Source organism: Macaca thibetana, chromosome 14, assembly GCF_024542745.1.
Source record: "Macaca thibetana thibetana isolate TM-01 chromosome 14, ASM2454274v1, whole genome shotgun sequence".
Lineage (NCBI taxonomy): Eukaryota > Metazoa > Chordata > Mammalia > Primates > Cercopithecidae > Macaca > Macaca thibetana.
This window is the reverse complement of record NC_065591.1, coordinates 87,707,558-87,731,374: the sequence shown is the minus strand read 5'-3', so window position 1 is coordinate 87,731,374 and position 23,817 is coordinate 87,707,558. Positions and strand designations below refer to the sequence as shown.

Here is a 23,817-nt window from a genome sequence, read left to right as displayed (position 1 = left end):
TGTCATAATTTAATATTTGAATTAAAGTGTATTTTTTTTCTTAATCATTAGAAACTTGAGTGAAGGAAAACTGAGTTACCTGGGCTTGGTATTTTCGAACTTTAGTTATTTGGTTGGCTTTTGCTTCCATCCTTCCCACTAATGCCTCCAATTCACACTCTAACTTGTCTTTCAGTTCAACAGTTGGTGACTCCTGGATAAGTTTTGCAAGCTGCTGGTGATCACTATATACAAAGCAGAAGTAGAACGTGGTTACGTTTTCTATGTTTCATGGCTAGGTCTATTATACCTTGCTCATTATGGGGTTACTGCCCCATGTATTTAAAAAATGACTCCATTTTTTGAATAGAGCAAGAAATTTTTTTTTGAGATGGAGTCTCACTCTGTCGCCCAGGCTGGAGTGCAGTGGCATAATCTCGGCTCACAGCAAGCTCCGCTTCCCAGGTTCATGCCATTCTCCTGCCTCAGCCTCCTGAGTAGCTGGGACTACAGGTGCCCACCACTATGCCCGGCCAATTTTTTTGTATTTTTAGTACAGATGGGGTTTCACCATGTTAGCCAGGATGGTCTCAATCTCCTGACCTCATGATCACCCGCCTCGGCCTCCCAAAGTGCTGGGATTATAGGCGTGAGCCACCGTGCCCAGACTAGATCAAGAAATTTTTAATTGAAAATATGAATTTAAAAGTTCAAGAAAGGCACTGGAGGGAAATGGAAGAGTTCTTAATTTCAAGGTTAAATCTTTATATTCATATTTTCCCCAAAAGAATACTGTATATGTAAAGGAAAGTCTAGAGATGAATTTTGTTCTTCAGACACTCATGTCCTAACTTATCAATTAAGTTTAGCTAAAATGAATATAATGTCAGGCACCAGATAATGATGCAGTACACAACAGACCACATATACAACAGTGATCCCATAAGACTTTAATATCATATTTTTACTGTATCTAGGTATGTTTATATACACAAATACTTACCATTGTGTTACAACTGCTTATAGTATTTAGTAGTAGAGTAACATGCTGTATAGGTTTGTAGCCTAGGAGCAATAGGCTATAAGATTAGCACACTCCTACAGGCATAAGGAAAAAAAAATCGCCTAATGATATATTTCTCAGAGCACATCTCTGTCATTCAGTGATGCATGACTGTATATCATAAGTTCTCAAAGAAATAAAACTTAAATATAAACCTTGGTCTTCAAAACATTTAACAGTAAGAGAGAGATTTTACCCTTATTAGTTGTATTTGTTAAAGTCCCAGTAACTTGGTTGGTGTTAAGGATTGTGCTCAGCCATACTTGCTCAACAAAGGAAAGTAAGAATAATAAAGTCAACAAGTTTTTAAAAACTGAGGTTTTAAAACTAAATTGAATTAAAAAACAAACAACAAAAAACTCACAAGCTCATTTGCCCAAATTCATCCTGTAAAGTCTGTAAGACTTCTGCCAGCTCCTCATTAATACCGTTGGAGGGAGATGTTACTGACAACTTCTTACTTTTACCACCTCGTGAAGATACTTGCTTTGCCAAAGGAATACTGTTGATGACTCGATCATTGCACAAAGCTTTACTGTGTTGCTTCATCAGATGCAAGACAAGCTGAACATTGGCTACCACGGCATGGCTAGGACTTGTGGACTAAAGGAAGAAAAATGATGAAAGAAGTAACTGAAGTTATATTCTCTACACCACTTTCTATTCCCTAAGCCTAGGTAAAAAGAACTCTTCACCCTTCAAAGTACAGTATATAAATCCTAAAATTATTCTGATCATGATGTTCTTCTATTTGAAATCCTCTGATATAAATCCACTAACTATAATGTTTCAGAATGGAAAATAAGGCCCTACATCATTGAGCTGCAACCTACATTTCCTAGCCTCATGTCCTATCATCCTCCACTTTTCTCCATTTTGTGAACAAACCATATTTGCAGATGACATTTTTTGGTGTGTTAGCAACATTTATATCATTCTTTAAAACCCAGTTCAAATATATTATTTTTAAAGGCTTCCTTAAAACTGCCAGGTAATCAGTCCATTCTCAGATCACCTATAACACTTTTTACATATCTCTCTCATATCATTTATCATAATATATTTTAATTGCTTTTACATATCGATTTCACCTATTAAACAGTGTACATCCAGGTGGTAGAGACTTGTTCATTTCTCTATCCTGGAATAATAGGAAGCACTAAATACATGTCTATCACATGTGTAAGAAAAACCTGATAGACTTCTCAAAAATATTTTGTTTTTGTTTTAAACACTAAACCAACAATCTCAATGTACTATTCCATTTTATAAATAGATGGCTGGGCTTACTTGGCTCCATAAATATCATTAGATAGCATATTTAAAATGCAGGTTCCTAGGCAGCACTCCAAACTCACTGCAGAGTTAGAGTTTGGAAATTTGTTTTCAAGTCCTCCAGCTGATTTTGATTAGCCAGATTCGGAACCACCATGCTAAGGTAAACATATGCTTTCCTTCTTATCTTAGTTCCCATTGTTAGCTAGCAAATTGAATACAGCAGTATTATATATCACATCCAAGTGGGAGTTTATTACATCAATGCAAGGCTGGTCCACTATTCAAAAATCAATTGATGTAACCACTATTTTGCTCGTAACTTGTAATATATATTTATTATACTAATTACCTATAAGTACACTTTCAGTATGCAATAATTTAAAAAATTCTCTTGTTCCTGTTATTTTTCTGATTATATTAATATGCACTTGACCCTTGAACAATGGAGGAGTTAGGGGCACCGACCACCCATGCAGTCAAAACTCTGCCATAATGAAACTTTATTTTCCTTCAACTTTTAAGTTCTGGGGTACACGCACAGATCTGTTACACAGGTAAATGTGTGCCATGGTGGTGTGCTGCACAGATCAACCCATCACCTAGGTATGAACCCCAGCATCCATTGGGTACTCTTCCTGATGCTCTCCCTCCCCGTTGACCAACTCCCCCACCAAACAGGCTCCAGGGCATGTTGTTCCCCACTATGTGTCCATGTGTTCTGATCATTCAGCTTCCACTTATGCAGCTGAGAACTATAATAAAACTTTGCCCTAAAATGTAACCAATAGCCCGCTATTGACTGGAAGCATTTATATTATGTTTTATGTATAAACTATATTCTAAAAGTAAAGTTAGAAGAAAATATTAAGAAAATCCTAAGGAAGAGAAAGTATATCTACTATTCATTAACTGGCTCACCATACAGGCCTTCATCCCCATTATTCACTGTTGAGTAGGCAGAAGAATGGGGTTGGTCTTGCTGTCTCAGCAGTGGCAGAGGCAGAAGGGGTGGAGAGGGTGGAGGGGGAGGCAGGAGAGGCTAACACATTCTGTGTAACTTTACAGAAATATACTATAATTTGTCTTGGCTTTTCTGCTTTTTCATTTCTCTAAAAATGTTTCTATATGATACCAATTATTCTTCCACCATTTGCTTTAGTTTCAGTGATGTATCATAGAAGGGTCTATGTCATAAAAGTCAAAAGCAGGTTGGGCACAGTGCTCATGCCTATAATCCCAGCACTTTGGGAGGCTGAGACGGGTGGATCACCTGAGGTCTGATTTTGAGACCAGCCTGGCCAATATGGAGAAACCCTGTCTCTACTAAAAAAATACAAAAATTAGCTAGGCATGGTGGCGCATGCCTGTTGTCCCAGGTATTTGAGAGGCTGAGGTGGGAGAATTGCTTGAACCCAGGAGACAGAGGCTGCAGTGAGCCGAGATGGAACCATTGCACTCCAGCCTGGGTGACAGAGCGAGACTCCGTCTCAAAAAAAAAAAAAAAAAAAAAAAAAAAAAGTGAAAGGCAGTCTTGAATAATTAGAACCCTTCTGCCAGACTGTCTAGTGTCAATGTGTTTTCTGACATTACTTCCACGTTGTCTTCCTCATCTTGTGGCACTGGTTTGAAAGCACTTGTATCCATCCCAGTTGTTAATTCCTCTGTCATGGTGTCTACTGACTCTTGAATTTCTCCAAGATTTGTGTCCTGAAATCCTTCACCTCCAGCCTTCTTTTTTTTTTTTTTTTTTTTTGCCATATCTACAATCTCTTTCATGATTGGCTCTGTCACAAATCCTGTGAAATCATGCATATCATCTGGAGAGTTTTCTCCAACAGGAATTTATTACTTCAGGCTTGATGGCTTTCATGACTTTTTCTATAAAAATGATGACATCATCTTCAACTGTGTAATCCTTCCAGACTTTCATAATGTTCTCTCTGAAGTTCTCTTCCACAGCATTACGAACTCTTTTTACAGTGTATGTAATGTGCCTTAGAGGTCCTTATGCTCCCTGATCTAAAGGCTGAATTAGACACCTTGTGTTTAGGGGCAAGTAGACTACTTCCATGCCTTTGGTGTTGAACTTTCATGTTCCTGGGTAACTAGGGGCAATGCCTAGTATTAAAAAGACTTTAAAAGGCAGTCTCTTACTGGCAAATTACTTCCTGACTTCAGGGACAAAGCATTGATGGATCAATTCTTTTTCTAAATCCAGTTTAGAAAAAGGGTTCTCAACGGGGCATTCTTGTCGTAAACCCAAAGACTGGCAGTTGGGTATATTTCCCCTTGAAGGCTCAGGGATTAGCAGCTTTATAGACAAGGGCAATCCTGATTGTAAATCTGATTGTGTTTTCACGAAACAGTAGATTTAGCCTGTCTCCTCTTTCCTTAAATCCTGGTGCTGACTTCTCTTCCTTACTTATAAATATCCTTCATGGCATCATGTTTTTCCAGAATAGGGTACTTTTGTCTGCATTAAAAGCCTGGTTCTCCTCAATGATTTTCTTAATGGCATCTTAGGACTCATCTGCTGCCTCTTGGTCAGCAGAAGCATGACTTTTGTCTGCGTCTTGGGAGCACTTCCACCATCATTAGTAGCACTTGACATGGGTCCTATCGTATTATTCAAAGTATTTACTGTATTGTGCTAAACATGATGGTAAATACGAAACTGCTAGAGAACACTTTCTACTGTGACACACAATTTGCTGGAGAGATGAACTGCTCATTTGAAGATGATTAGCATCACACAGCATTTCAAGTGAATACTCCCAACCCTTGAGCTCATCACAATGACAACAGAGGTGGCTACAAAATTATCAGTTGCATAGTATATACTACAGTTAATTTTATACAGTTATGATTTAATACCGCATCTTTATCTATTTACATTTATCTGTACTGTGAATGGCGCCATGTAGTCTGTGTGCAAATCGTTTTTGATAAATTAAAAAAACAGACTTGTGTACATTTTATGGTAGTAATAAAATGCACTCGTATTGACATAGTCAATTTTATGCATCCATGACATACCAACTTTTTCTTAGCTTCTGATATTTCTAAGATACAGTTTGCAAGTTTTTTCAAATTGCCAGAAATCTCCAAAAAATTTTCCGAGATACTTATTGAAAAAAAAATCTGCCTGTAAGTAGACCCACACAGAGTTCAGACTCATGTTGTTCAAGGGTCAACTGTACCTTTTTCAAATGCTTGTCACCACTAACGTATTATATTCCCCATGATTTCACTCCAAATTTACTGGGGGTTTAAAATAAATAAATATAAACAAATATAAAATTCAAAAGAACATTTACTTCCCAAGATGCTAGAATGACAATCTAGTTGGAATCGAAACATAAAACCACCAGCAACACAGCTTATAAAGTAGTGTCAACTAGCACAGTTTTAGGCACTTCACTCAGTACTTGTTGATATATGACGATACAGCTTTACATTCAAGTGCTAAAGAAACTTAAGATTCAAGTGTACGTATGACTGCTTCTTGGAGAATTAGTCCTAGATCTGGATGTGAGGGCAAGTAGTGCTATATGCTTATTCAAATATCTACCTGTATCTAAATATAACTCAACAGGATTGATACTAAAAATCCAATGCTACAAACATATTATTTCTTATTTCCTTGACCCCTATCTGAAACGACACCTTCTTCAATTTAGGGTCTCTGCTTTTACCACTTCCTTTCCACATATACTTTATCTACTTTAAGGTATCCTCCCCATCTCTTCCTTGTTTCCCCAATCCCAAAAAACCTCCCCCCATCTCATTTTCACATCACTGTGATCCACACTGGTACAGGGATAGAAAAATGTTCATTCCATTTACAGACATACTTGCAGATGCAGGGACTTAATTCAAGGATCAACACTGTACAAAAAGAATCCAGAGTTTGACCAACTCACCTTCCCAGCTACAAATGGCATATCTCCCAAGCATAATCTATAATGTGGTTGTGCACCAAAATAGTTCCTAGAACTTTTCTGAATGAAAAGAAGAGGAAAACAATTTTATTTTATTCACATGATAATAAAAACTGACTATACATGACTAACTTGAAACTTCAGTTAACTATTGGGCTACTACTTGCCTTATCTATAGCTGGCATTATGATCACGAGCCAGCTCCTAATAGTACTTGTTAGCACGTATCCTAGCCTTGTAAAGGCTGGGGGAAAAAAAGCACTTGATAAAACAACAGTTACATTCTAAGTAGAAAATCAGTATACATATACACAAAACATTGTAAGAGCACAAGATAATGCAGTACTAATAATAATGCTAATTTTGTATGGTGTTCTGCAGTTCCAAAATCCTTATATATTTTCTCACTATCAGGATAAAAATTTAGAAGTATTACTTATCTCCACCTTCTGAATGAAGAAATTGAGAATGAAAGATTTACTCTCTCAAGGTTGTAGTACACCATACAGTTTATGGGTGTTTTGACATAAACTATACCAAGTAATCAGCATTTTGCCTGATTTGGTTCTGTCTTCACACCTTTTCTGGTGGTTTTGACTTCTTTTTTTTAATTCTTCTTGCACTGGGAACACGTGGAGTTGCCTTATCTTCAAAAGTAAGTCTATTTGTTTCTAGACCAGTCTGCAACTAGGAAAAATGAGAGCCTAAAGTTAATGCTGTAGGAATAAAACCGATGAAAGCCTGTAAAAGCCAATAGTAGTATCTAACTGAAAAACATATTATAGCTGTGTAAAGTATGTCTTGAACCAATCTATCAATGATTGTCAAATATTTTAAATAAATACCAGTCTCTCATTTTATCTTGACCTTCTTTGTTATAATCTGTCCTTTCTTCAGTGTGGAACACATTACCTTCAGTATTTGTAGCTACTCCATAAATTCTATCTAATGAGTTAAAGGCAATGTATCTAACCCCAAACCATTGCTTCAATACATTCTCTTTTCAAAAATGGCATCTACTACATTACCAGACACAAAACAGCCAAAGAGCAGAATACATTTCTTCCCCTTCTAAAAAGCCATGCACTTACTATACAAGAAAAAGGAATTGAAAACTTATGTCCAAAAAAATACCAAAAAACAAAAAACACTGGAAGCTATCAGGCAAATGTTACCAAGTCCTTTTCTCTAGAAGCTTAGTAAGTATACTAATTTAAAAATATCCTGTCTTCATGGTAGAAATTCCACAAGCACTTACTAAGAATTTCAAAAAAGGACTGCTCTTTTCACTAAGCCAACTTTCAACTTTCCTTTAAACAAACAAACAAACAAAAAAAACAAAAAAAAAAACCTGTCCAGAATAGTGGTTGTTTCAAATCTGCCTATATGTACCAAAACTGTCTGCAGTTTATGAGGACAATTTGGATTGCCAGGTGGCTGTCCAGACCTCATGATTTTGGCTCTTCCAGATTGGGGAAATTCATATTTTAAAGTATTTTAAAAGTTCCCCAGGAAATTATAATGGAGCTAAAACATATATTCAGGACCAGTGGATTCCATAAAAACAGATATTGAGATTATCACTATTACTTCCCACATGAGTGCAGCTTTGGGGTAAAAAAATCTATTCTGTGACAAAGGAATACAGGAAGCATCTATACACTCCCAACACATCTAACATTGCTTTATACACAGTAAATTGACTAGATATAATTCAATGAACAGGAAATTACTACTCTAGAAGACTTATGATGCCTATGAGTGTAAACAGTATACAAGAACATTTTTTTGAGTATTTTAACTTCCAGTTTATTTATTCTTCCCAGAAGCTATCTTATTTCTGTGCTAGTTTTCAAACATTTTAAAGCACTTTCATTATTTTTTATTCTCATTTGATCACCCCAACACCAAGAAGATGCAAAATGCAGAACATTTTTTTTTTTTTTTTTCAGACAGTTTGCTCTTGTTGCCCAGGATGGAGTGCAATGGTGTGATCTCAACTCACTGCAACTTCCACCTCCCAGGTTCAAGCGATCCTCCTGCCTCAGCCTCCCAAGTTGCTAGGATTACAGGCATGCACCACCACGCCCAGCCAATTTTGTATTTTTAGTAGACAGGGTTTCACCATGTTGGTCAGGCTGGTCTCAAACTCCTGACCTCAGCAGACCACTATTTAACAATGGAAAAAATCCAGGCTCTGAATAGTTACATAACTTGCCCAACACTAGACTTGGAACCATGTATCTATCCCTCATTGTTCTTTCAATACAATAATGTTCACCACCAACTCAAAATATTTACTGGTAACATATTACCAGCAACAACTAATTTGGTCCCTATGTGTTGCCTGCTAAATTAAGGAGAAAACAGAAGTACCATAAATTATTTTAAAAATTCATTAACTAAGGAACTTACTAAATTTTGTATTTCATATATAATGTACTCAACACCACAATGCATATAAAGCACAACCCACAAGTTTGTTACAAATATGGGAATGGAAACACAGTGAAGTGGCCAACCCTAAAGAGAAAATGGGCAAAGAAAATTTGTTGGTCAAAAATTAAGCCATGTGGCTATGTAACTCAGAAAGCACACTGAGGAAAAACAACAACAGTCTACAAATTGATCAGAAGGTAAATGTTTGAGAAAGAACTATATCTGATTTAATAGAAAATAAATTAAGTCAATAAATTTAGAGACGCACTAGAATAAACAAGGTAACAAAGATAACTTTTATATTCCTGTAATCACATATATGATGTGAGCCCAAGACACTGTAGGCATTTGGTCACAGATTGAACTGCAGAGGCTCTACCCTTTGGAATCAAGACCTGATTCTTGCGTTCATCCAAAAAAAGATACATGCATATGTCATAAAAATAAAAGACCCTGGAAGGGGCAGGGGAGTATCTGGGAGGAATTTGAGCAAATAAGCTCATAAGGAGAGTGTCTTCAGTTAAAAACATGAACATTTTATTTTACTGAGTCTATAAGTCAGACTTACTTCAGTAGTCTTGCTATGTATCTCCTGGAAACGCATTTCTGGTTGGTACATATAAACTCAATGCTTTTGTGAATCCACACTGCCTCACCTATTCTATCTGGTGGCCACTGCATGGGATAAAATCCAAAACTAGGAGAGAGTAGAGCTCATTTTCCTCATGTGGTGGCTTCTGTTAACTGCTCTGGGTCATTAGCTACTGGGGCAGCCCACTACCTCAACTTCTGTCCTGGCATCTTGAGGTCACCAAAGAAGAGAAGTGCCTATAAGTAGGACACTGAAAGAGGTTTTAAGGACACTGAAAGAGCTTTTAAAAATTTCTGATAGTGGCCATAAGAAGTTTTACATGGTTACATACCTTCTTATGTGTATAGTCTCTGATATTATCTAGTCTGTCATTTTTTAAAATGCTGACTGAAACTCCACAATTACAAACATGCTAAAAAACTGTACAAATTTTGCTGTCTATAAAAATACTTGTTCATAATTTTCCACATTAACCTGTATCTGAAAATTTATATGCTGCACTATTCTAAAATATAAATAATGTAAGATAACCAAATATAATTGTTTACTTGTATATAAAAAGCGGTAAGAAATATGAAGAGCCCACTTTCTCACATTTTAACTTACCTCAGCTGCCTTAGCTTGCATGCGTTTCCTTTCCTGTTCTTCTTCATGGAGTTTTGCTTCCAACTCTTGCATTTTTTTCTAGTGATAAAAATATCCAAAGGGATAAGGGTGAAAAATCTTAAGTGTCTGTAAAATTTTAATATAGCAGCATTGGAACATGTAAATTTTATCCTACTCAATATAAGGTGGTTAGATCACTGTAGTAATGGAGGCTGTGAGCTGGATGGCACCCATGATGCTCTTCTATTGTGTTCAATTATTTATCATCTGTGAGGTAGGTGGATAAAATTACAGGTAAAATCTGTGGCCAAAGAACATAGCACTGCATGAATGTAAATAGGGATATGGAGGCTAAATTTGGAACTTTATTTTCAGCGGTATTAAATATCTCCCAAATGAAATAATTAAAACTAAAATTAGCTCAGAGAGCAACTTAAACCAAGTGATGCAAGCTTTAAGGATACTCAAAAACATTTACTTTTTTAACAAATATTTTAATTTAAAAAAATGCCCACCGCCAGGCGCGGTGGCTCAAGCCTGTAATCCCAGCACTTTGGGAGGCCGAGACGGGCGGATCACGAGGTCAGGAGATCGAGACCATCCTGGCTAACACGGTGAAACCCCGTCTCTATTAAAAAAATACAAAAAAACTAGCCGGGCGAGGTGGCGGCGCCTTTAGTCCCAGCTACTCGGGAGGCTGAGGCAGGAGAATGGCGGGAACCCGGGAGGCGGAGCTTGCAGTGAGCTGAGATCCGGCCACTGCACTCCAGCACTGGTGGCAGAGCGATACTCCGTCTCAAAAAAAAAAAAAAAAAAAAAAAAAAAAAAAAAAAACGCCCACCAAGATTGTAAAATGTGAACACTCTCTCCAAAATTATTTTTTCTTTTTAAAACTCCAATATATTTCTTCATTATAAGATCATTTTTAATGCTATAAATATCCAGTGATACAAAATAATTAACCTTAAAAAAAAAACAAAAAAACCCTGATATATGTTAACAATAAAAAGACACATGCACTGACTTCTGCAAGGGCCTGCATTGTGGTAAGTTTGTTATACTCCTGTTCAAGTAGATCCAATTTTTCAAGTTGGCTCTGAACATGTGTTAGATCATGTTGTCGTTCTCTTTCTAGAGAAACCTGAAAAACAATATTCAATACAGCTTGATAATTTGACAATCAAAAAAGAGAAAAACACTTAACAGTGGATACTATTCTTACCTCAGTTGCCTTGGCTTATAGCTATTTATCTAATATGTAGTTTTATACAGTGACAATATCTTTATGCTCTGGGATAGCAGGGATTTATTGGACATATAGGCTTCACACACAGACAAATACTTTTAGTTTGGTCCTGTTAAGTAGTTAATCTCTTAATTAGGATAAAAATTACGGTTTTGGCATCTATCTTTTTATATTTCCTTTGAATTCTATGTATAATATCCTTTTAAACTTTTTTTTTTTTTTGAGACGGAGTCTCGCTCTGCAGCCCAGGCTGGAGTGCAGTGGCATGATCTCGGCTCACTGCAAGCTCCGCATCCCGGGTTCACGCCATTCTCCTGCCTCAGTCTCCCGAGTAGCTGGGACTACAGGCACCCACCACCACACCCGGCTATTTTTTGTATTTTAGTAGAGGCGGGTTTTCACCGTGTTAGCCAGGATGGTCTCGCTCTCCTGACCTTGTGATCAGCTCGCCTCCGCCTCCCAAAGTGCTGAAATTACAGGTGTGAGCCACCTTACCCGGCCCTAAACTTTTTTTTTTTTTTGAAGTTTAGAGTCAAAGATTTATAAAGATTGCCTCCTATATAGACTTTTTTTTTTTTTTTTTTTTTTTGAGACGGGGTATTGCTCTGTCACCAAGGTTGGAGCGCAGTGGCATGATGTCAGCTCACTGCAACCTCTGCCTCCGGGTTTCAAGTAATTCTCCTGCCTCAGCCTCCTGAGTAGCTGGGACTATAGGTGCCTGCCACCACACCCGGCTAATTTATGTATTTTTAGTAGAGACAGGGTTTCACCATGTTGGCCAGGCTACTCTCAAACCCCTGACCTCAAGTAATCCACCTATAAACCACTACACTAGGATAATTTCAAATATACTAACTCAAGGTCTATTATTGGTGAAAAGTGCCTGAACTTGTAAACTGTGTCTTCAAAATAGGGCTATAACAATAGGTACCATATTAATAGAAATTTGAATGTGACAAATTAATATAAAGCAATAATTTAGGAATTTGTGTGAACTAATTCCCTTCTAGCCACATCTTAGTGGGTATTAACAGCTCCTGACATCTATTACATATGCCTAATAGTTGTCTCTGAGATATATATTAGTCAAAACATCTTAAAGTTGTCTTACTGAACTGACCCTTCTCCAGCCCATCCACAGAAATGTTAGACAAACACAGCAGACATAATAATAATATATGATTATTGATGTGGTCTAGCTCTGTGTCTTCAACCAAATCTCATCTTGAATTGTAATCCAAATTGTAATCCCCACATTTTGGGGGAGAGATCTCATGGGAGGTGATTAGATCATTGTGGTGGTTCCCCATGCTGTTCCAGTGATAGTGAATTCTCACGAGATCTGATGGTTTCATACGGGTTCTCCCCTGCTTTGCTCTGCACTTCCTTCTCTTGCCACCAATGTGAAGAAGGACATGTATGCTTCCCCTTCCACCATAATTGTTAAGTTTCCCGAAGCCCCCACCAGACATACAGAACTGTGAGTCAATTAAATCTCCTTCTTTTATAAATTACCCAGTCTTGGTTGCTCTTTATAGCAGCATGAGAATGAACTAATACAATTACACAGCAATTTTGAAAGCAAGAAAGGAAAATCTTCAGATACAAAAAAAAAGAGAAAGGAACTCAAAAGCAATGAAAGGATACTGAAGTCAATATCACACAAGGCAATATTGGAGCCAGGATACATAGAATGTGCAGGAATATAAAACTTTAGGCAATGTATAATTCACAATGATCAACAATATCAAGCCAATATAGTAACATAAATCTGAATCAGAACCAGTGATTTTATTTATTGTTTGTAGAGACTTGGTCTCACTCTGTTGGCCTGGCTGGTCTTGAACTCGTGCACTCATGTGATCTGTCTGCCTTGGCCTCCTAAGTGCTGGGATTACAGGTGCGAGCCACCCTGCCCAGCCAGAACCAGTGAAAACCATCAAGCCTAACCAAAGGCAAATTCACAATGGGCCCATAAGGCTGCCCACACAACTGAGGATTTTATTGTGGAATTACCACAATAAATGAAAAAATGAGACCACCATTTAACTTTTCTTTATTAAGTTCCCATTAAAAAAAACAAGATACCATAAGGGAGAATCAATAGATAAAACCAAACAAAGATTAACACTTTGAAAACATCAAATAATTTTTAAAAATTGAGATTCATAGTGTTCAAAGAGATGAAGGTATAAAAACCACAGAGTTACAATACATTAAAAGAACAAAACTAAGTGGATGGAAAAAGATCTAAATGAAAATGAAAACATATAACCACTGAAATAAACGCAATAACATAGTGAAGAGACCTATTGCACACAAGAATTAATTACTGAGACATTTTCTCAAATATTGTTGTATGATTGCTCAAATATTTAAGTCTAATTCTCTCCAACGAGAACTGAAAGCTGATTGAGGGCAGAAAGCATATACGGTAAGCCCTCTGTATCTGTGTTTTGCATCCATGGATTCGATCAACTGTGGATTGAAAATATACAAGAAAAAACAAAAAAGGATGGTTGAGTCTGTACTAAACATATACAGATTCTTATTCTTATTCTTGATATTATTCTCCAAATATAGTATAGCAACTATTTACATAACATTTACATTGTATTAGGTATTATAAGTAATCTAGAGATAATTTATAGTATATGAGATTGGGTGTAGGTTATATGCAAATACCACACCATTTTATAGGACACTTGAGCATCCATGGATTTTACTATCCACAGGGGTCTCAGAACCAATTCACTCATGGATACTGAGGGACAACTGCCTAGTATTTCTTTTTTTACACTGCAGAGCATCTAGCATAATGTTAAGCATATAAACATTCAAATTTTGCATAATAGAGTTAAGATCTCCACAAACTGTAGCACTGATAATGAATGTAAACTCCAGATTCATAACAGAAAAAGGAATAAGTTCTAAAAAATATACACAAGGCCAGGGACAGTGGCTCATCCCCGTAACCCCGGAACTTTGGGAGGCCGAGGCGGCCTGATCACTTGAGGCCAGGAGTTTGAGACCAGCCTGGCCAACATAGCGAAACCCCATCTACACATAAATACACACACCAAAAAGTTAGCTGGGCATCGTGGCACGTGCCAGTAATCCCAGCTACTCGGGAGGATGAGGCATGAGAATCACCTGAGCCTAGGAGGTAGAGGTTGCAGTGAACCGAGATCATGCCACTACACTCCAGCCTGGGTGACAGAGTGAGACCCTATTTCCGATCATTTGATCAATCAATATATTTGAGACTGATGTTGCGATATCTTGTCACAAATGTGCGGGTTACCTAAATATGAAGAGCTCTGGTGTAAGAAAGCACAAAAATGTTATGCTAAATAACAATTCTGAAGAGTTTTACAAAGTAATCTACTATCTCACTTGAGTGATTAAACAAATTTCAGAGATATAGAGTTATATGGTTATTTACACTTTTTATAATGTAGACTCAAAGAAGCTAACATAACTTTAAAACATCTCACAACTGTATTTTTACTATTTAAGTTAAACTCTACCAAATACAATAATAACAACAAAAAAAGCCAATCACATTTTTCGATTTCATAACTGATGCCAAGAAATTTCAGTCCTGGGCTATAACAGCACCATTAGTCCTCACCAAAAGAAAAAAAAATCTTTATTTAATTAGATTTCCCCGTAACTAACTGTTCCTGAGTATCAATCTGTGAGGTGCTTTACTTACTTGTTTCTCTAGCACAGATGTCCTCTCCATTTCTGCATGCTTTATCATATTTCGCATGTATTCCAATTGTTTTTCTAATAGATTGCATTTATTTTCTGCAGCTAACAACTGAGATGTCAGTTCTAAAAAGAATACATAAGAAAAACAGATATCAACTCACCCATAAAATAGTTTTAACAAGCTGTTAACAGGACTTGAATCTACCGTGTATACAATAAAAACACCTTCCACAGACCTAGAAACCTTTTCAGATTACCAAAATCATTCTCTTTCTACATGCTAGTAAAACTGGCCTTCCATTCACTAAATAAATACCATGTATGATAACAGCATTTGCTCCTCAAAATGCACCTGAATACAATGCAGTTTTGTAGTACTTGAAGATACCACTACAAAACACTAATGTAGTATTTCTTTTAGAATACTTAATACTGCACAACACTTATTTTGATAGAATTTAATTTTCTTCATAAACAAACCTTGATTGTGCTTTGATTCCTCATTCTTTGAATTCTCCCTTTCTTGTATCTGTTCATCCAGTACTTTCTTATATTCAATTGTTTCTCTAGACAAGGTTTTCACACTTTCTTCTGCCTGAATCCTCTCAAGTTCCAAGCGTCGAATCTTATCTTGAAGATTCTTAAGAGCAGAAAATATGGCTGCCAAATACAAACACAAACGTGGATGCTATAACAGCATATATGGAGAAAGTATATTAAGAAAGAATAAACTCATCTAAATAAAAGATAAAATTGATGGGTGAGTCCAGTGGAGGATCATTCTTTGGGAACAATAAAATGTTAATTATCTCATGTTTGTTTTTTAAGAAATCAATTTAAAGACACTGAGTGGGCCAGGTGCGGTGGCTCACACCTGTAATCCTAGCACTCTGGGAGGCTGAGGTGGGTGGATCAACTGAGGTCAGGATTTTGAGAGCAGTCTAACATGGTGAAACCCTGTCTCTACTAAAAACACAAAGATTAGGCGGGCGTAATGGCGGGCACCTGTAATGCCAGCTACTTGAGAGGCTGAGGCAGGAGAATCGCTTGAACCCAGGGGAGGGGTGGAGGTTGCAGTAAGCTGAGATTGCACCACTGCACTCCAGTCTGGGCAACAGCGTGAGATTGTGTCTCAGAAAAAAAAAAAAAGACAATGAGTGTTTGAAATGAGTTCAAATAAAAGCCCCATTACTATGGTAAAAAAATTGCAAAGACTTTTATAAAGTGGTAAAAAATTTAGCCATCATACAAAGTTCACATAACAGTCCTAAAGTACATTACTGTCTTATTAATATATTACTTATTAATTAAAATTATTAGTAAATATATTAGTAACTAGTAACTAATACTTAATACATTTTATTAATAGAAGCACATATAAAATCCAACTGTAGAGTTACAGTCGAGTGCAAATAAATACTATTTTTAAAATCTGCATTTTAAGTACTTTCTAAACTCCCCTTCAAGTTTCTGATTATAAATTATGTTGACTGCAGTAAATGTAGATTGAGAAAAAACACGCTGAAAAATAACCAATAATCCTATTACACAGAGATAATGACTGTCATTTGGTTCTTTAAATTTTTTTCTGTATGTGTAAAATAAATTGAGACAAAATGTATGTAGGTTTTTTCACATTAGCATTATTAAATCGTGAAAATTTCCTCATGCAATCTGTCTTAAAAGATTTTCTAATGATCAATAATTAAAAACTAAAAAGTTCAACTACTGGCTCAAAGAACATTCATAGCCATTCTAATGAGAAAAATATGCTACTTCTAGCTATTTTCCATTTCCATTATAGTATAAATCTTTTCGTATACGTTATTGGCCCATTTTCTCCCTTTCATGAATTTCCTTTGCCTGTTTTTGTACGGGAAAAAGTTTTCTTCATTTTATTATCTGCCTTTAATTCTAGTTCTGATGTACAAATGTTTGGATTTTTCACAGAGGTATACCTAACATTCTTTCCCATCATGGCTTTTTTTTTTTTTTAATACTTTAAGTACTAAGGTACATGTGCACCACGTGCAGGTTTGTTACATATGCATACATGTGCCATGCTGGTGTGCTGCATCCATTAACTCATCATTTACATTAGGTGTATCTCCTAATGCCATCCCTCCCCCCAACCCCCACCCCACGACAGGCCCTGGTGTGTGATGTTCCCCACCCTGTGTCCACGTGTTCTCATTGTTCAATTCCCACCTATGAGTGAGAATGTGCAGTGTCTGGTTTTCTGTCCTTGTGATAGTTTGCTTAGAATCATGGTTTCCAGCTTCATCCATGTCCCTACAAAGGACATGAACTCATCCTTTTTTATGGCTGCATAGTATTCCATGGTGTATATGTGCCACATTTTCTTAATCCAGTCTATCATTGATGGACATTTGGGTTGGTTCCAAGTCTTTGCTATTGTGAATAGTGCTGCAATAAACATACGTGTGCATGTGTCTTTATAGCAGCGTGATTTATAATCCTTTGGGAATATACCCAGTAATGGGATGGCTGGGTCAAATGGTATTCCTAGTTCTAGATCCTTGAGGAATCGCCACACTGTCTTCCACAATGGTTGAACTAGTTTACGGTCCCACCAACAGTGTAAAAGTATTCCTATTTCTCCACATCCTCTCCAGGACCTGTTGTTTCCTGACTTTTTAATGATCGCTTTAATGGCTTAGAATTGTCTTGGCAATGCGGGCTCTTTTTTGGTTCTGTATGAACTTTAAAGTAGTTTTTTCCAATTCTGTGAAGAAAGTCATCAGTAGCTTAACAGGGATGCCACTGAATCTATAAATTACCTTGGGCACTATGGCCATTTTCACAATACTGATTCTTCCTATCCATGAGCATGGAATGTTCTTCCATTTGTTTGTGTCCTGTTTTATTTCATTGAGCAGTGGCTTGTAGTTCTCTTTGAAGGGGTCCTTCACATCCGTTTTAAGTTGGATTCCTAGGTATTTCATTCTCTTTGAAGCAATTGTGAATGCCAGTTCATTCATGATTTGGCTGTTATTGGTGTAGAGGAATGCTTCTGATTTTTGCACACTGATTTTGTATCCTGAGAGTTTGCTGAAGTTGCTCATCAGCTTAAGGAAATTTTGGGCTGAGATGGGGTTTTCTAAATACACAATCATTTCATCTGCAAACAGGGACAATTTGACTTCCTCTTTTCCTAACTGAATACCCTTTATTTCTTTCTCCTGCCTGACTGCCCTGGCCAGAACTTCCAACACTATGCTGAATAGGAATGGTGAGAGAGGACAACCCTGCCTTGTGCCAGTTTTCAAAGGCAATGCTTCCAGTTTCTGCCCATTCAGTATGATATTGGCTGTCGGTCTGTCATAAATAGCTCTTATTATTTCGAGATACACCCCATCAATACCTAGTTTATTGAGAGTTTTTAGCATGAAGGGCTGTTGAATTTTGTTGAAGGCCTTTTCTGCATCTATTGAGATAATCATGTGGTTTTTGTCTTCGGTTCTGTTTATATGATGCATTACGTTTATTGATTTGCCTATGTTGAACCAGCCTTGCATCCCATGGATAAAGTCAACTTGATCGTGGTGGATAAGCTTTTTGATGTGCTACTGGATTTGGTTTGCCAGTATTTTACTGAGGATTTTTGCGTTGATGTTCATCAGGGATATTGGTCTAAAATTATCTTTTTCTGTTGTCTCTGCCAGGCTTTGGTATCATGATGATGTGGGTCTCATAAAATGAGTTAGGGAGGATTCTCTCTTTTTCTATTCATTGGAATTGTTTCAGAAGGAATGGTACCAGCTCCTCTTTGTGCCTCTGGTAGAATTCAGCTGTGAATCCATCTGGTCCTGGACTTTTTTTGGTTGGTTGACTATTAATTATTGCCTCGATTTCAGAGCCTGTTATTGGTCTATTCAGGGATTCAACTTCTTCCTGGTTTAGTCTTAGGAGGGTGCATGTGTCTATGAATTTACCCATTTCTTCTAGATTTTCTAGTTTATTTGGGTAGAGGTGTTTATAGTGTTCTCTGATGGTAGTTTGCATCTCTGTGGGATTGGTGGTGATATCCCCTTTGTCATTTTTTTATTGTGTCTATTTGATTCTTCTCTCTTTTCTTCTTTATTAGTCTTGCTAGCAGTCTTATCAATTTTGTTGATCTTTTCAAAAAACCAGCTCCTGGATTCACTGATTTTTTGAAGGGTTTTTTGTGTTTCTATCTCCTTCAGTTCTGCTCTGATCTTAGTGATTTCTTGCCTTCTGCTAGCTTTTGCATGTGTTTGTTCTTGTTTCTCTAGTTCTTTTAATTGTGATGTTAGGGTGTCAATTTTAGATCTTTCCTGCTTTCTCTTGTGGGCATTTATTTAGTGCTATAAATTTCCCTCTACACACTGCTTTAAATGTGTCCCAGAGATTCTGGTATGTTGTATCTTTGTCCTCACTGGTTTCAAAGAACATCTTTATTTCTGCCTTCATTTCGTTATTTACCCAGTATTCATTCAGGAGCAGGTTTTTCAATTTCCATGTAGTTGAGTGGTTTTGAGTGAGTTTCTTAATCCTGAGTTCTAGTTTGATGGCACTGTGATCTGAGAGACAGTTTATTTTAATTTCTGTTCTTTTACATTTGCTGAGGAGTGCTTTACTTCCAACTATGTGGTCAATTTTGGAATAAGTGTGATGTGGTGCTAAGAACGTATATTCTGTTGATTTGGGGTCGACAGTTCTGTAGATGTCTATTGGGTCCACTTCGAGCAGAGCTTAGGTAAAGTCCTGGATATCCTTGTTAACTTTGTCTCGATGTGTCTAATGTTGATAGTAGGGTGTTAAAGGCTCCCATTACTATTGTGTGGGAGTCTACGTCTCTTTATAGGTCTCTAAGGGCTTGCTTTATGAATCTGGGTGCTCCTGTATTTGGCACATATATATTTTGGATAGTTAACTCTTCTTGTTGAATTGATCCCTTTACCATTGTGTAATCGTCTTGTCTCTTTTGATCTTTGCTGGTTTAAAATCTGCTTTATCAGAGACTAGGGTTGCAACCCCTCTTTTTTTTGTTTTCCATTTTCTTGGTAGATCTTCCTCCATCCCTTTATTTTGAGCCTATGTGTGTCTCTGCACATGAGATGGGTCTCCTGAATACAGCACACTGATGGGTCTTGACTCTTTATCCAATTTGCCAGTCTGTATCTTTTAACTGGAGCATTTAGCCCACTTGCATTTAAGGTTAATATTGTTACGTGTAAGTCTGATGCTGTCATTATGATGTTAGCTGGTTATTTTGCTCATTAGTTGCTGCAGTTTCTTCCTAGCACCAATGGTTTTTACAATTTGGCATGTTTTTGCAGTGGCTGGTACTGGTTGTTCCTTTCCATGTTTAGTGCTTCCTTCAGGAGCTCTTTTAAGGCAGGCCTGGTGGTGACAAAATCTCTCAGCATTCCCTTGTCTGTAAAGGATTTTATTTCTCCTTCCTTAACTTATGACACTTAGTTTGGCTGGACATGAAATTCTGGATTGAAAAATCTTCTCTTTAACAATGTTGAATATTGGTCCCCACTGTCTTCTGGCTTATAGAATTTCTGCAGAGAGATCCGCTGTTAGGCTGATGGGCTTCCCTTTGTGGGTAACCTCATCTTTCTCTCTGGCTGCCCTTAATATTTTTTCCTTCATTTGAACTTTGGTGAATCTGACAATTATGTGTCTTGGAGTTGCTCTTCTCGAGAAGTATCTCTGTGGCGTTCTCTGTATTTCCTGAATTAGAATGTTGGCCTGCCTTGCTAGATTGGGGAAGTCCTCCTGGATAACATCCTGAAGAGTGTTTTCCAACTTGGTTCCATTCTCCCCGTCACTTTCAGGTACACCAATCAAGAGGTAGCTTTGGTTTTTTCACATAGTCCCATGTTTCTTGGAGGTTTTGTTCATTTCTTTTTACTCTTTTTTCTCTAAACTTCTCTTCTCGCTTCATTTCATTCATTTGATCCTCAATCACTGATATCCTTTCTTCCACTTGATCGAATCAGCTACTGAAGCTTGTGCATGCGCCACATAGTTCTCATGCCATGGTTTTCAGCTCCATCGGGTCATTTACGGTCTTCTCTATGCTGTTTATTCTAGTCAGCCATTCATCTAATCTTTTTTTAAGGTTTTTAGCTTATTTGCGATGGGTTCAAACATCCTCCTTTAGCTCGGAGAGGCTTGTTATTACCGATCGTCTGAAGCTTTCTTCTCTTAACTCATCAAAGTCATTCTCTGTCCAGCTTTCTTCCATTGCTGGCAAGGAGTTGCTTTCCTTTGGAGGAGAAAAGGAACTCTGATTTTAGAATTTTCAGCTTTTCTGTTTTGGTTTCTCCCCATCTTTGTGGATCTACCTTTGGTCTTTGATGATGGTGACGTGCAGATGGGGTTTTGGTGTAGATGTTCTTTCTGTTTTAGTTTTCCTTCTAACAGTCAGACCCTCAGCTGCAGGTCTGTTGGAGTTTGCTGGAGGTTCACTCCAGACCGTTTGCCTGGGTATCACCAACGGAGGCTGCAGAACAGCAAATATTGCAGAACAGTAGATGTTGCTGCCTGATCCTTCTTCTGGAAGCTTCGTGTCAGAAGGGCACCCAGCCGTATGAGGTGTCCGTTGGCCCCTACTGGGAGGTGTCTCCCAGTTAGGCTACTCGGGGATCAGGGACCCACTTGAGGAGGCAGTCTGTCCATTCTCAGTCTCAAACTCCATGCTGGGAGAACCACTACTCTCTTCAAAGCTGACAGGGACGTTTAAGTCTGCAGAAGTTTCTGCTGCCTTTTGTTCATCTATGGCCTACCCATAGATGAACTCCATAGAGGTGGAGTCTACAGAGGCAAGCAGGCCTCTTTGAGCTGCGTTGGGCTCCATTCAGTTCAAGTTTCCCGGCCGCTTTGTTTACCTACTCAAGCCTCAGCAATGGTGGGAGCCCCTCCCCCAGCCTCAATGCCGCCTTGCAGTTCCATGTCAGACTGCTGTGCTAGCAGTGAGTGAGGCTCCGTGGGCGTGGGACCCCCCGAGCCAGGCGCAGGATGTAATCTCTTGGTGTGCCATTTGCTAAGACCGTTGGAAAAGTGCAGTATTAGGGTGGGAGTGTCCCGATTTTCCAGGTACCAGCTGTCACGGCTTCCTTTGGCTAGGAAAGGGAATTCCCCAACCCCTTGTGCTTCCTGGGTGAGACAATGCCCCGCCCTGCTTCGGCTCACACTCCATGGACTGCACCCACTGTCCGACAAGCCCCAGTGAGATGAACCCGGTACCTCAGTTAGAAATGCAGAAATCACCCGTCTTCTGTGTCACTCACGCTGGGAGCTGGAGACTGGAGCTGTTCCTATTCGGCCATTTTGGAACCAGACTGAGTTGTTCTTTATTTCTCTATTAGTTATACCCAGCTTACTTCCAAAAAGAACTTGAAGAAAATGAACTTAAGACTAGGACTTTTTCTCAAATATCTTACAGATTACAGGATGGTTCTTTTGAACTCTGAAAAGTAAGCTGGTTTTGCTGTCACCTTTATGATTGGGTCAGAAGTCATCAGTGCTTTAACAACAGAGTCTTGGGCGTGGTGTTTCCTCCCATCATGTTTTCTTTCTTTATATACTTAGAAAGTTCTTCCCAACCACCGGATCAGATAAACTTTGTATTTTTAAAATTGTATTTACAGTTTCATATGTTTACATTTGTTAAGTCATACAAAAAGTGGTTTTGTTTTTTTTTTGAGACGGAGTCTCGCTCTGTCACCCAGGCTGGAGTGCAGTGGTCGAATCTCGGCTCACTGCAAGCTCCGCCTCCCGGGTTTATGCCATTCTCCTGCCTCAGCCTCCCGAGTAGCTGGGACAACAGGCGCCCGGAAAAAGTGTTTTTGCATTTAAAGAGAAACTTGAAATGTCAAATTGATCGTACACTAAATTCACACACATATATATTAGATACTGTAATTCTGTTACATACACACCCTAAGACAGTTTCAGATCTTTCTTCTATTCCGGATTCTTTAATAATATTAGGGAATTAGTGCCAGTATGTCAATTACTAAAATTTCATAAACACTGATTCTGCCAATCACCTATATTATATAAATCTTAAAATGTTTCCAGTAATCATTCAGAATCATTTTGCCAAACACTAATTTAAACTATAAAATATGTAGGGAGAGCTGCCATCTTTGAAGCATTGAGTCCTCTTACTCAACCCAAAGCACTCTTGTCCATTTATTAACATAATTTATTCCTTTGCCAAATTTTTCAGTGCCTAGGATATGACAAGCCTCAAACAGGAGACTAATACATTTATTGCAGTCAGCTTATTCTTGCTGGTATGCAATGAAACTACAATCTAACTGGAAAAAATGCAGACATGAAACAGACACATACACAGGTAGAAACTGAAAAATCAACTGAAAACACACTTAGAAGTAAAAGAGAAGCAGCCTAGGTATAAGATTAATACTAAAGGGAACAATTCTTTTATATACCTGCAATAATCAGATAAATACAATAGCACAATAAAATTTTAAATGTCCTTTAATATCCATTGAGTTTTCTTAACCTCTTCTGAACCACAGGCAAATTTACTAAAGACTTTGCAATATCAAACATTTTTTGCAATCCTTCATTAAATTATACCCAACAGTACACAATTTTGCTATCATTTTATTTCTGCATTTATATTTATTATTTCATTTCATTTTTGTTCTTTATGTCAGCAACTGTAATATCACAGGGTTATGCTGGGGTGTGCGCTTTCCTTTTATGTATTCCTGAATGGCTTTATATCCCTGTTTAAAAGTGTAATGTTTTATTGTTTTCTTTTTTAAAAAATTACTGAATAAACGCAGAGGATAATTCAGAAAACACATGACTGAAAAGGAAAAAAAACACACCCATAATCTTACCATCTAGGTGTAGTAATTATAAACATTTTATTGAAATCCTATACATTTTTAAAATGCTTTCATATGTGAGATTGCCC

General features: G+C 37.7%; 1 protein-coding gene across 3 annotated transcripts in view; it reads right to left on the bottom strand.

Annotated features, from left to right (window-relative positions):
* Positions 1-23,817, bottom strand: part of CEP57 (centrosomal protein 57) — a 44,806-nt gene that overhangs the window by 5,715 nt on the left and 15,274 nt on the right. For 2 of the 3 annotated variants that reach the window (XM_050758051.1, XM_050758050.1), the window contains exons 3-10: positions 15,342-15,521; positions 14,863-14,984; positions 10,923-11,039; positions 9,899-9,976; positions 6,841-6,948; positions 6,244-6,321; positions 1,407-1,645; positions 80-224 (exon numbers count right to left, since the gene is read on the bottom strand). In XM_050758051.1, the coding sequence (XP_050614008.1) occupies positions 80-224; positions 1,407-1,645; positions 6,244-6,321; positions 6,841-6,948; positions 9,899-9,976; positions 10,923-11,039; positions 14,863-14,984; positions 15,342-15,521 (1,067 nt within the window). The remainder of the gene's footprint in view (positions 1-79; positions 225-1,406; positions 1,646-6,243; positions 6,322-6,840; positions 6,949-9,898; positions 9,977-10,922; positions 11,040-14,862; positions 14,985-15,341; positions 15,522-23,817) is intronic. The other variant, XM_050758052.1, reaches the window with a different exon arrangement.